At 44.3% G+C, this 13,103-nt stretch overlaps 1 protein-coding gene across 3 annotated transcripts in view; it reads left to right on the top strand.

Moving 5' to 3' along the window:
• Positions 1-13,103, top strand: part of PGAP1 (post-GPI attachment to proteins inositol deacylase 1) — a 1,346,394-nt gene that overhangs the window by 333,852 nt on the left and 999,439 nt on the right. For all 3 annotated transcript variants that reach the window (XM_063934105.1, XM_063934104.1, XM_063934106.1), the window contains one exon: positions 3,312-3,472. In XM_063934105.1, the coding sequence (XP_063790175.1) occupies positions 3,312-3,472 (161 nt within the window). The remainder of the gene's footprint in view (positions 1-3,311; positions 3,473-13,103) is intronic.

Raw genomic sequence — 13,103 nt, 5'->3', positions numbered from 1 at the left:
TCTATATTCTTTCAGAAGGAATTGGCTTCTCTCCCAAAAGTCCAGTCTTTTGTAAAGGGAGTGCTGCACATCCAGCCACCTTTTGTGACCCCAGTGGCACCATGGGACCTTAACGTGGTGTTACAGTTCCTTAACACCTCTTCAAACAGTTGAGTTGAAATTTCTCACTTGGAAAGTGGTCATGTTGTTAGCCTTGGCTTCTGTGAGGCGGGTGTTCGAATTGGCGGCTTTGTCTCACAAAAGCCCCTATCTGATTTTCCATGTGGATAGAGCAGAGTTGAGGACTCGTCCTCAATTTCTGCCTAAGGTGGTTTCATCGTTTCATATGAACCAACCTATTGTGGTGCCTGTGGCTACGGGGGACTTGGAGGATTCCAAGTCTCTTGATGTAGTCAGGGCCTTAAAAGTTTATGTAGCCAGGACGGCTCGAGTTAGGAAAACAGAGGCACTGTTTGTCCTGTATGCAGCCAACAAGGTTGGCGCCCCTGCTTCTAAGCAGACTATTGCCCGCTGGATCTGTAACACCATTCAGCAGGCTCATTCAACGACTGGATTGCCGGTACCAAATTTGGTAAAGGCTCATTCCACTAGGAAAGTGGGCTCTTCTTGGGCGGCTGCCCGAGGTGTCTCGGCATTACAACTTTGCCGAGCAGCTACTTGGTTGGGTTCAAAAACTTTTGCTAAATTCTACAAGTTTGATACCTTGGCTGAGGAGGACCTCATGTTTGCTCAATCGGTGCTGCAGAGTCATCCCCACTTTCCCACCCGGTCTGGAGCTTTGGTATAATCCCCATGGTCCTTACGGAGTCCCCAGCATCCTCTAGAACGTAAGAGAAAATAAGATTTTAAACCTACCGGTAAATCTTTTTCTCCTAGTCCGTAGAGGATGCTGTGCGCCCGTCCCAGTGTGGACTAAATTCTGCATGACTTGTATATACTGTAGTTATTGCTTACATAAGGGTTATGTTACAGTTTTGATCAGTCTCGGGCTGATGCTGTTTTGTTTCATACTGTTAACTGGTTCGTATATTCCATGTTATACGGTGTGGATGGTGTGGGCTGGTATGAATCTTGCCCTTAGATTAACAAAAATCCTTTCCTCGTACTGTCCGTCTCCTCTTGGCACAGTTTCTCTAACTGAGGTCTGGAGGAGGGACATAGAGGGAGGAGCCAGTGCACACCCATTCTAAAGTCTTTAGAGTGCCCATGTCTCCTGCGGAGCCCGTCTATACCCCATGGTCCTTACGTAGTCCCCAGCACATACTTGCCTACTCTCCCGGAATGGCCGGGAGGCTCCCGAAAATCGGGTGACCCTCCCTGCCCCACGGAAGAGCAGACAAGTCTCCCGGTTTTTCAAGTTCCCCCCTGCCCGGCCACCCACTTTGAGAGTGAAGTGGGCGGTCCGGACAGTAGATGACGCAATTCTTGTTGAATCGCGTCATCATAGTCACGCCCCCTGCTGTAAAATGCCGGTTATCACGACATTACAGAGCGGGGGGCGTGGTTTAAACGTGTACCGCTGTAACCCCGCCCTCCTCCCCTCCTCCTCCCCGCCCCGCTTCCTCCCCGCCCCCTCCTCTCGACATTGCCCAGCCCCTCCACTGAGCCATTCTGGCAGCTCTCTCCTGGAGAGAGCTGCCAGAAAGTAGGTAAGTATGCCCCAGCATCCTCTACGGACTAGGAGAATAATATTTACTGGTAGGTTTAAAATCTTATTTTTTTCCACTGACCTACACTGTATCTCGAGTGAAGTGTGGGTGGGCAAGATATCCCACAGTATCTGGATCTCAGTTAGAGAGATGTCGCTGATCAGAGCCGGCCCTAACCAATATGATGCCCTAGGCAAGATTTTGTCTGGTGCCCCCTAGCACCACCGCTAGTTCCGCCTCTGACCCTGCACCCCTATACCAGGACCATCACCCCCCACACATAGCAGTCCTTTTTTTTTTCCTTCCCCCTGTAATTTAAATAAGAACAGTGCAAAAAGGTATGTGTTTTTGTTGGCAAGGGGCATGGCCACACAATAGTACCCCCAATTCAAATTATGCCTCACAGTAGTGCAACTTTATTCACAATTTATCATGCGATAGTGTCCCTTATTCACATTACATCACACAGTCGTACCACTTTACCTTATATACGTTACTCCTCACAGTAGTACCCCTCATTCACATAACATCATACTGAATTGCTCCTTATTCACATTACACTAAACCATATTGCTCTTTATTCTCATTACACCACACCATATTGCTCCTTATTCACATTACACCACACCATATTGCTCTTTATTCACATTATACCACACAGTAGTGCCCTTTCTATACATTACGCCACACAGTAGAGCACCTTATACACATAATGCCACACATTGGTAATGCATTTATACACATAATACCACACAGTAATGCCCCTTATACATATGACACACATTATTAATGTCCTTATAAACATAATGCGCCTTACACATTATGCCAACCGTTATTAATGCCCTTATACACATAATTTCCCTAACGCATATGCCGCACATTATTAGTGCCCTTATACACATAATGACACACATAGTGCCCCCTACATCATATGTTACACATTATTAATGTCCTTATACACATAAAGAAACATTTAGTTCCTGGCGTGAGTCAACTGGCAGCTCTGCTAACGTCGGGTGCCTATTTTTTATGAAAATGCATCTTATTTGCATTGCTATGTGGCTAGGATGCACAAGCAGCTTCTGCTGATTAAAATGATATGCAGCATTCCTATATACTGTGTGTGACTGTGGCTGTATCTGCATACGGAATGCTACACACAGAATATAGGCATGCCGCATATCATTTTAATCAGCAGAAGCTGCTTGTGCCCCTTGGCATACCAGATGCCCTAGGCAATTGCCTAGTTTGCCTATGCCTAGGGCCGGCTCTGTCGCTGATAACCAAGCAGGCACCAGCCAGGTCCGCCTACTGTTTAGCCAACTTCCTCCCCTAAACATGTGCCTCACGGGAAATTAACCACTGGTCAGAATATGTAGCTTTCGCTAGACTATATATTTGACCTGATTTATATATTTTTTTACAATACCATTATCCTGATAACAGCCTTTGTCTTCATGTATGCATATAGTTTATCTACCTTATATATCCTTTATTCAATATTTTCCCCATTGTCCAGTGCTACTGTATTTGCTTCAATTTCAATAAAAACTGGAATAAATGGTGTGTTTTTAATTATTGACCAGTGGTGTACGCAAGAGGTATTTTGTTCATTTTAATTTTGCTGTATATCTTTTTTTTTTTTTTTTTTCCCCCCCACAGATTTTTATGCCTTAGTGAACAGTTACTGGATATTGAATGCAAATAAACTTCAAAACATAACCACACTGTCTGTTGCCGGGGGATTTCGAGATTTCCAAGTTCGTTCGGGATTGACATTTTTGCCAGCCTCAAACATTCATAATAGTGTGTTGTCTGTTGTGGTAATGCAATTTTTATTTTATTTTTTACTTTCAAATCTAATCTTGTCAGTGATAGATGTAAAATTGATTTGTAAAGAGATACAAATAAGCAGAAGAAAGAACTATATGAATACATGTGTAATTTGTATTATATGAGTTTTTCCATATTTAAAAATAAATCAAGCACTACAGAAAGATTGTGCAGATGACATTGTTTTAGAAATGAATTCGTTAATTCTGACGCATACAGGTTTTCTGTAGGATAAATCCATTCAAAACCCAGTACCAAACATATTCTTGGGATCCAGAGTTTAGGCTATCTACTCTAAATTGTTTGCTTCTTCTGGCAGCACTTTTCTTGTTGTAGACAGGAATGAGAAAAGTTGAGTGATATCTACTGTACAACTCTTGCCTGGCGTTATTTCTGGTTACTGTTTTCAAGTAGATAATATCGGGATACCAGCGCTTGAGATTCCAGCAGTCATATAACTGACAGCGGCATCCCAACACTCAGGATCCAAACATATACAAGGTGACTAGCTCTAATCCCCAAATCCTCTAACCCTCCTTTCCTGCAGCCCTCACGCAGCCTAACCATAGCCCCGATGCAGCCTAACCCTCCCTAAGCAGACTAAACCTAACCTCCCCACGGCTTATCTCTCCACCAGCCTGGCAAATCACGATTTCTCCTGCACGGTCCACAGGGTATCCACAAGATAATATTGGGATATGATTGAGCAACAGCGGATTTGCACCAAACAGTCAAAGCTTTTCAGCCTCCCAGCATGCAACGGGCCCGTCCGTATATCCCCGCCTCCTGGCTAAAGCAAATTCATTTTTTGTTTGGTGTGGCAGGAGCCGGACCATGGTCAAAGGGCTGTTGGTTTTAGCAGCCATAAGCTTTTTTATTTTATTTTTATAGTCTTACTATTTTTTTCTGAGTGATCTTTCTAAACCGCATCTTATACGTACCTTAGAAAGAGTCTCTCCAACAACTCCCTGCCGGGTCGCGACAATGCTTACCCATGAGTACAGTGGTGTTTCTGTGGGCACCTGTGTCGGATGAACTAGCAAGTCTAGCAGACATTTCCAGGCTGAGGTTCCACTTAGAGGGCGAATACGGACACAGCCGCATTGTTTTTGGAGGAGACTACCAAACAGTCACTGACGCGTCTGCCACCTAGAGTGCACCAGTGCTCGGCCTTAGGGATCATAGGCTCCAGGGGTAGTATGAGTCAGTGATCCCTAGGATTGATGTCAGCAGTTGGGAGTCAGACACTCTCCTCCTCACCCCTCTACCCGGTTCATGACCAGTTTCATCCGAGTCCCCCGCTATAAACTGTTCCTGCTTCCATCTGAGACGCTGTGTACTGAGGGGACCTAGTCGCAGCATAGGCGGCTGTATGGCTGGTGCGTCAGTGTTCATTTGTGCATCTGTGTTCACTATAGGTTCCTGGAGCGGTTGTGTACACTCTTAGCGTCTGTATCCACTCAGCGTTCGCAAACATATCGATTGGTTCTAAAAGCGGGGTGAGTCTCCCTGTATCCCACTCTACTGAGTACGGGTTATACAGCACTAAGTCTCTATCTATCTTTGAGTACGAATAGTGGGATAAGTGCATAATGCATATGAGTCTGATATTATTACTGTGGTTTCTTTCGCAATGCGTCTGAATACGGTTCAAACTTAAAGTAATGCAGTAATATGTTTCTCCTACATACTTAAAATGTATCTGTAGTTGATTATGTGCTCATATTGCTTATTATACTAATGTATACCCTGTGACTGATTGCTGGTGTGATTGCTGACTTTACTATAATTCTGTCAGTTTTATCTGTCTATTCCATTCCTCAGTGCTGGTGCTAAGTAGGGTAGGGTCGGATTATATGTCACTTTAACACATCTTAAAGTGATTATAGTCACAAATTGTGAAGTACACTGTGAAAGTGATTATTTATCATGTCTAAGAGCGGCAAGTGTGAGGCAAAAGCACTCACAGCAGCACCAACACTCATGTCATGTTTGTCATGCAAATCTGGGTTAACCTCTCAGGATCTGATTCAGGATGGTTTGTGTGCAAATTGTTTTAGCTTTTATCAAGGTCTCTTGAAAAATTCAAGGCAGACACAGGTGCAAGTTGATTCCCCATGGGCTATGTTTGCACAGACAATATCCAGTATACCTGTGCAGATAATTCCAACTTCTGTACCAGGGATAGGTTGCATTATTAACATTTATGTACAGCATTCCACCTGCAGTTTATCATTTCCAGGGGAAGCTGTAGCCTCTCAACAGAACCAGGCTGAAAAGCCAGTGGTAAGTAAATCACATAGACATGCAATAGCATCTTCACGGTCTACACATGTTTCAGATGAGGATTTGTCAGAAGAGGAAGACTCATTACACTCCGGTTCTGCCTAGAAGATGAGGAAGACGGTCTCAGCTCAGTGGACACATCTGATTTGATTAATACAATAAAAGCCTTTCTATCCATAGAAGATTCAGCAGAGCCTGTGTTAAAATCCAAGGCACCTGTATTTAAACGTCCCAAAACAGTTAAGACTGAGTTTCCTGGGTTAGACCAGCTGACGTAAATTGTGAAAGAGGCTTGGGCTACTCCCAGTAAGAAATGTAGAATTCCTAGTAAAGGGAATTCCAATGATCCTCTTCCGGCTGGGGACTGTTTAAAGAGTCAGTTTAAAGACACTGCTTTAGCCCACAAAGTAGATACGCATGTTGTTCGGTTAGTGTGAAAATCTACATTATCTCTGCCTTCAACATCATTAAATGATGTCACGGATAGGAGAGTAGATGGTTTCCTAAAAAAACAAACATTTTTTCCCCCGTCTGGGGCAATCATAAGACCAGCCATGCCTTCAGCCTGGATGGCTAAAGCAGTGGCCGCTTGGGCAGATGCATTGGAAGGGGGAATTTCAATGACCTCTAGAGACCAAAAATCCCATGTTGCACATATTAAACAGCCTGCAATATTTTTGGAAGAAGCAGCCTTGGATATGGGTACAATTGCCTCTCAAGCATCAGCCTCAGCAGTAGTTACTCACAGAGCAGTTTGGCTACGTACATGTAAAGCTGATTCAGAATCCAAAAATGTTTTGAAGTCTTTACCTTTTACTGGAGATATTATTTTTGGTAAAGAATTAAACAGTATTTTGGAGTCAGAAGCAGACTGCAAGAAAGTAAAGTTCCTTCCACATACAAATTCAAGCCTAAAATTCCAGCTTTTTGGCCCTTTCAGTCTCAAGGAAAAGGAAAGGGTAAATGGCAAACAAACTCAATACATCAGGTCTGGTAAAACTAAAATGCATTGGGTTACCAGAGGACCAGATTCTAAAACAGAAGATAAGCCATCAGCCTGAAGATAAGCCATCAGCCATGTTGCGGGCCTCCACCTGGGTGATCCCAGGGTGGGATGCCAATTTCTTCATGTTGCCCAGATATGACAGCAGTCTACCACAGACACCTGGGTGCAAGAAGCGGTATCTCAAGGCTATGCATTTGCTTTCAAGAAACACCCTCCTTAAATGTTTTTTTTTGTACCAGCCGTATTTGGTAGAGATGAAGACCAGGCTTTGCAAGAGGCAGTTCAGAAATTGCTTCAGTCAGGAGTGATCATTCCAGATACTCCTGCACAACGAGGACAGGGTTTCTACTCCAACCTGTTTCTAGTCCAGAAGCCAAATGGGTCGTTCCGGCCCATACTCTGTTTAAAAATGCTGAACAAGTACATTTGGGTACCTCGATTTCATATGGAGACTTTACGTTCCATCAATTTGGCCATGGAGCCAGGTGATTTGTGGTATCTCTCGATAACCAGGATGCTTGCCTACATGTTCCTATAGCACTGTACCATAAGCGCTATCTCAGGTTCGCTATCCAACAGCATTTTCAGTTTCAGTCTCTACCGTTCAGATTGGCGACAGCCCCCAGAGTATTTACCAAAATTATGGTGGTAATGACAGCTTGTCTCCGCCAGCAGAGGATAAGAATTTTTCCATACCTCGACAATCTTTTAATCCTGGCAGTCTCAGGAATGTCATGACTGGTTTTTGCGAACCCGGTGTTAATGAAGTCTGTGCGGGCGACTGGAAAACTATGTGTATATTAGGCTTGTCTGAAGGAATCAGTGAGAAGAAGGAGCAATCCCTGAATGCGGATCGAACCCGGGCCTCGGCAGAGGAAACCGTATCCTGACCACTGGATCACCAGGGACTTGGTGTTGATAGCAGGATAATGAATGTATTGGTGAGATTGAACTGGATATACTTTAACAGGAGAAGGTGCTTGTGTACTCAAGGTTACTATGAAATAGGTTCTCTGGAGTAGCACAGAACTGGGCTGGTTACTGGCGAGATAGAGAACCGGACTGGTTACTGGTGAGACTGAAACTGGGCTGGTTACTGGCGAGATGGGAAACGCACTGTGAACCGAGCTGTGTACCGGTATACTGGAACGCAACTGTAATCCGGGCTGTTACCGAATATAACTGGAAACACAACTGAAAGTAGAACGATGACTGTGGCTGTGACATAAGACGAGACTGAAGAATACTACGACTGTAACTTAAGATGAGACTGTAGAATACTGCAGCTGTGGCTTTAAGACGAGACTGGGTAGCAAAACAGCAGAGTTTTACAGGATCCAAAGTACAAGTGTTACCTTTAGGGAGCTCAGTTTCTAAACTCACACAGAGCTGTGTGTGACACAAGGAACTGGAAGAGTCTTCCACTCAAGTCTCCTGACTTATACTTCCTGGTCCTTGTTGATTGGTGAGCAGTGTCAGATGATTCAGAAAGTCTCAGGCTGGCACAGGATTGGACAGCTCCGGGTCAGGTGAACAGTCACTGTCACATGAGTACTCTAGATTAGGCTCTGATGTGGAGTGAGGTCTAGTAGGCCGAAAGAACACTGAAGCCTGAACTGCTGCAAATGAACAAAGTATGCTGGCTTTTAGGTCTAAACTTCAGATTGTTTAATTCAGATTCACACAGAAGGTTAATCACCACAGGTGGAGCTTGTTAACTCTGCACTCAGGAAACTCATGGTACTGACAAGCTGTTTATCCCAGTGAGCAAAAAGGCACAGGATCCAGGACAGATGGCAGGGGTAAGTCACCAAATATGAGAACTACAGTCAGGATCGTGACAAGAAATTGCTGCTGTGTCATCTGTAACAGACAATAGAGTGTCTGCAGAAGCACAGTTGGCTCATTAATTGGGCAAACTCGTCTCTGCCCCCGTCACAACGGATGACTCACTTGGGGGCAGTATTGGATTTGGGCCTTCAGAGAGTAACTTTACCTCTGAACAAAATAACCAAAGTTTAGTTAAGGATTCAGGAGCTGCTACAGAGTCGAAAGGTATCCATTCATGCAGCAATGCGTGTAATGGGATTGATGGTGTCAACATTTGACATGGTAGAGTATGCTCAGTACCATTTGAGTTCTCTGCAACATCTGATCTGTACCAAATGGAATGGTTTTCATCAGACAATAAAATGCAGACTTTGGCCCTTAATCTGGAAGTAGGGAGGTCATTAGCCTGGTGGCTACAGACATCCCATCTGGACAAAGGGAGACCCTTTTGGATATCAGGTTGGAAAATTCTGACAACGGATTGCAGCCTTCAAAGAATTGCTTCCAGGGAACTCTGAGCCATATACATGGCATTGATTCAGACATCCTTCTGGGAAAACCCGTTCAGATCCGCTCGGACAATGCAACGGCAGTAGCGTACTTCAACCATCAGGGAGGAACTCGCAGCCAGAATGAAATGAAATAGGCAAGTCACACGTTAAAGTGGGCAGAACTTCATCTTCCAGCCTTGTCCGCAGTGTTCCTTCTAGAAGTCCTAAACTGGGAAGCAGATTTTCTCAGTTGGCACACCATTCATGCAAACGAATGGGCTCTACACCCGAAAGTCTTCCAAACCCTGGTCGACAGATGGGGGTTACCAGAGAGAAATCTCATGACATCCCGTCAGAACCACAAAGTTCCCTGCATATGGATCAAGAACAAAGGATCCCAAAGCAATCTTTGTGGATGCCCTGTCGGTAAGATGGGATGTTCATCTGGCCTGTGTGTTTCCTCCCATATCCCTGTTACCCAGGGTGGTGAGAAAGGTAAAACAAGGAGAGGGTGCCGTAATACTAATAGCTCCAGCTTGGCCTAGGAGACCTTGGTACACAGATTTGCAGAGGATGTCGATGAATGCTCCATTCCTACTCCCTCAATGTCCACATCTACTGACTCGGGGACCTTGCTATCACAGACATCTGGATCGACTGTCTTTGACGGCGCGGCTTTTGAGACCTCTATCCTGAAGTCAAGAGGATTTTCACAACAGGTAATTCTAACAATGCTCAAATCAAGGAAACCTTCCTCAGCTTGCATTTATCATCGAATATTGCAAGCCTATATTCAATGGTGCAATGAATGCAAATTTGATCCTAGGTCTTTTACAGATTCCAGAGTCCTGGCATTCCTTCAGGCAGGAATAGATAAAGGTTTAAAGGTGGCTTCCTTAAGAGTGCCTTAAGTGTCAGCAATGACTGACTGTATGTTTCCAAAAGAAAATTGCCAACCTACAGGATGTGCACACTTTTGTCCAGGGAATGCTGCACATTCAACCATCTTTTGTTCCTCCTACAGTGCCTTGGGACTTAACTTTAGTTGTAAAGGCCCTTCAAGTTGCCCCATTTGAACCACTTAAAATAGTGGATCTTAAATGGTTGACAGCTAAAGTTCTCTTTCTACTGGCTATGGCTTCAGCTAGAAGAGTTTCAGATTTAGGGGCATTGTTATGTTGTCCTCCATTTCTGATTTTTTTTTTTTTAACCAGATAGAGCAGTTCTCAGATCTAAATCTGGGTATCTTACTAAGGTGGTATCTAAATTCCACATTAAAGAAGAAATTGTAGTCCCGGGCTTTCAAGGGCCAGACCTGTCTGCGGGAGATGCTTCGTTGGACGTAGTCCGTGTCTTAAGGATCTGCGCAGATCATACCAGTGCTTTCAGAAAGACAGATTCTCTCTTTGACCTCTACGGTTTTCACAGGAGAGGATGGCCTGCTGATAAGCAGTATATATGTGTGTGTGTGTATATATATATATATATATATATATACTGCAAACAGCTTAGCACTCAGGATGAAAACTGCAACATATAGGGGTGCCTTCCCAAATTTGATCAATAGTTACCAGTGTTTTACATGTAAGAATGAGGCGACACTCCCAAAGTTCAAAAGCAAACTTGTGTATTAAGAATACAACATGATGTACAGACAAGTACATGTTTCCTGTACTTTCACTTGTCTGTGCGTCCTGACGAAAAGGCCTGCAAGCCTTGAAACTTTGACGCTTTTGGATATTATGCTGTATTCTTAATACACAAGTGTGCTTTTGGACTTTTGGAGTGCCGCCTCATTCTTACATGTAAAACACTGGTAACTATATATATATATATATATATATATATATATATATATATATACACACACACATATATTAGTTCAGTGCAGTTTTATTGTCAAACTAATAATTATCTGCATTGCTAATGTGACTGTGTATGTCTGTATCTACTGTAAGGTTTCACTTTCAGTGCTTCCCAGATATCTATCACTATATTCCGTACCCTAAGGGACTAGGTGCATCAGGGTCATTTATATAGTGTGTCACATTATTTACCTATTAATCGTATTCTACTGTGTACTCAGTCACATAATACCGGGGGTGTTGTGTACTGGGTACTCAGTCACATACTATCGGATTTTATTCGCAGGTATTATACACTGTCTGGCTTCATCGTATTAAACCACTCTTAGACACTGCATTTGTGTACAATGTCTAACAGAAAGGGCAGTAAGTCTGTGGACGCTCCTGCATCATGCAGAGTATGCACGAAAGATTTACCAAAGGGGGATGCTGTGTATGATGGTATGTGTACTATGTGTCATACAGCCTCTACTTGGTCCGCAGCTCCTGTACCCAATCATGAGCCACCCTGGGCCGCATTCTCAAGTCTACTGGATACTCTAGTGGAACGCCTATCGCCCTCTATGGGACCACCTGTACCATTACAGCCCCAAACTTGTCTAACCAGTTGCAGCAGTTGAATCATTCCTTGGTCAGACAAAAATTTACTCCAGGTCACTCCCATGTCGCTGGGTCATTTAAGTGGGCTGCTTCCTCACAATTCACAAATCTCTCAGATGTTTCATCTGAAGAGGAGGGGGAGCATACTGTCCTCTCAGACACTTAATCAGGCATTTCTGACGAGGCTTCTACAATGCAAATTGACGTCCCTACTCTAGTGGTTGCTATTAAGCAAATCCTACAAATCACTGATGATGAGGAACCCACTACTGTCATCAAGAAAACGGACATGTTTAAACGGCAGAAGGTGGCTAAAAATCTGTTACCCCATTCTGACTGTTTGGTGGACATCAGGCAGGAACCCTGGTCTAATCCAGGGAAGAAATTCCATCTCTCTAAATGGGCCTTAGTTAGCTTCCCTCTTTCTTTAGAGTTATGTAACAAGTGAGAAAATTCACCGCCGGTGAATTCTCATGTCATCCACTCTGCTTGTCACCACTGTCACTTCACTGAAAGAACCAACAGATAAGCGTGTGGAGGGATGCCTGAAATCTATTTACTCTGTGACACGTGCTGTACACCCACTATTGCTGCCTCCTAGGCTGCTAAAGTTATTGAAGCATGAGTTCAGGAATTAGAGGAAGAGTTGCCCGAGGATATATCTGACAATGTCAGACAATACCTGTCTCATATCATCACCACCTCTTATTATATTCAAGAGGCGGGTGTGTTGGCGGCCAAGGTGTCGACTACGTCCGTCCTGGCTCGCCGAATTCTGTGGTTGATGATATGGAATGTGGACCTTGACTCCAAAAAGCCCTCTGAAGTACTCCCTTTTAAGTGTTTGGGAAAGACCTAAATAAAATTGTGTCTGAACTGGCGGCTGCTAAGACTGCCTTTCCCCCAAATACTAATCCTGCACAGAAGGCAAAAGGTACCACTTTTTTTGTTCCTTTTGACCTCAAGGGAAAGCTAAAGGTCAGGCATGCCTGAGTCAGTCTCATGCTACCAAAACCATTAATGCCAAGACAAATCAGTCCTGGGCGGCCCGTCAGCCTGCTTCTAAACAAGACAAGCATGCCGCATGATGATGCATGCCTCCCCCTGGGGGACCCCAGGGTGGGAGGCCAACTCCTGCAGTTCACCCAGGTCTGGTTGAAGAACACTTCAGATGCAGTAAAGGCGTAAACTACAGGAATGGTAGTGCCGGTACCTCTGTCCCAAAGAGGCAGTGGTTACTACTCGACCCTGTTTCTTGTCCCGGAACCCAATGGGTCTTACCGGCCTACACTCAATCTCAAATCACTATGTGTTATAATGTCCACGTTCCATATGAATACGCTGCGCTCAGTTGTGCTGGTGGTGAATCCCAGAGACTATATGGAATCCCTGGATATTCAGGATGCCTACCTGCATATACCTATTGCCAAGTCACATCAGCAGTATCTGCGGTTTGCTATTGTCAACCTCCGCTATCACTTCTAGGCTTTGCTATTTGGACTGGCATCGGCTCCTCGGATCTTCACCAAGGTCATGGCCTTAA

This window comes from Pseudophryne corroboree, chromosome 7 (assembly GCF_028390025.1).
Source record: "Pseudophryne corroboree isolate aPseCor3 chromosome 7, aPseCor3.hap2, whole genome shotgun sequence".
Classification (NCBI taxonomy): Eukaryota; Metazoa; Chordata; class Amphibia; order Anura; family Myobatrachidae; genus Pseudophryne; species Pseudophryne corroboree.
The sequence above is the reverse complement of the archived record's forward strand: the minus strand, read 5'-3'. Positions and strand labels throughout refer to the sequence as shown.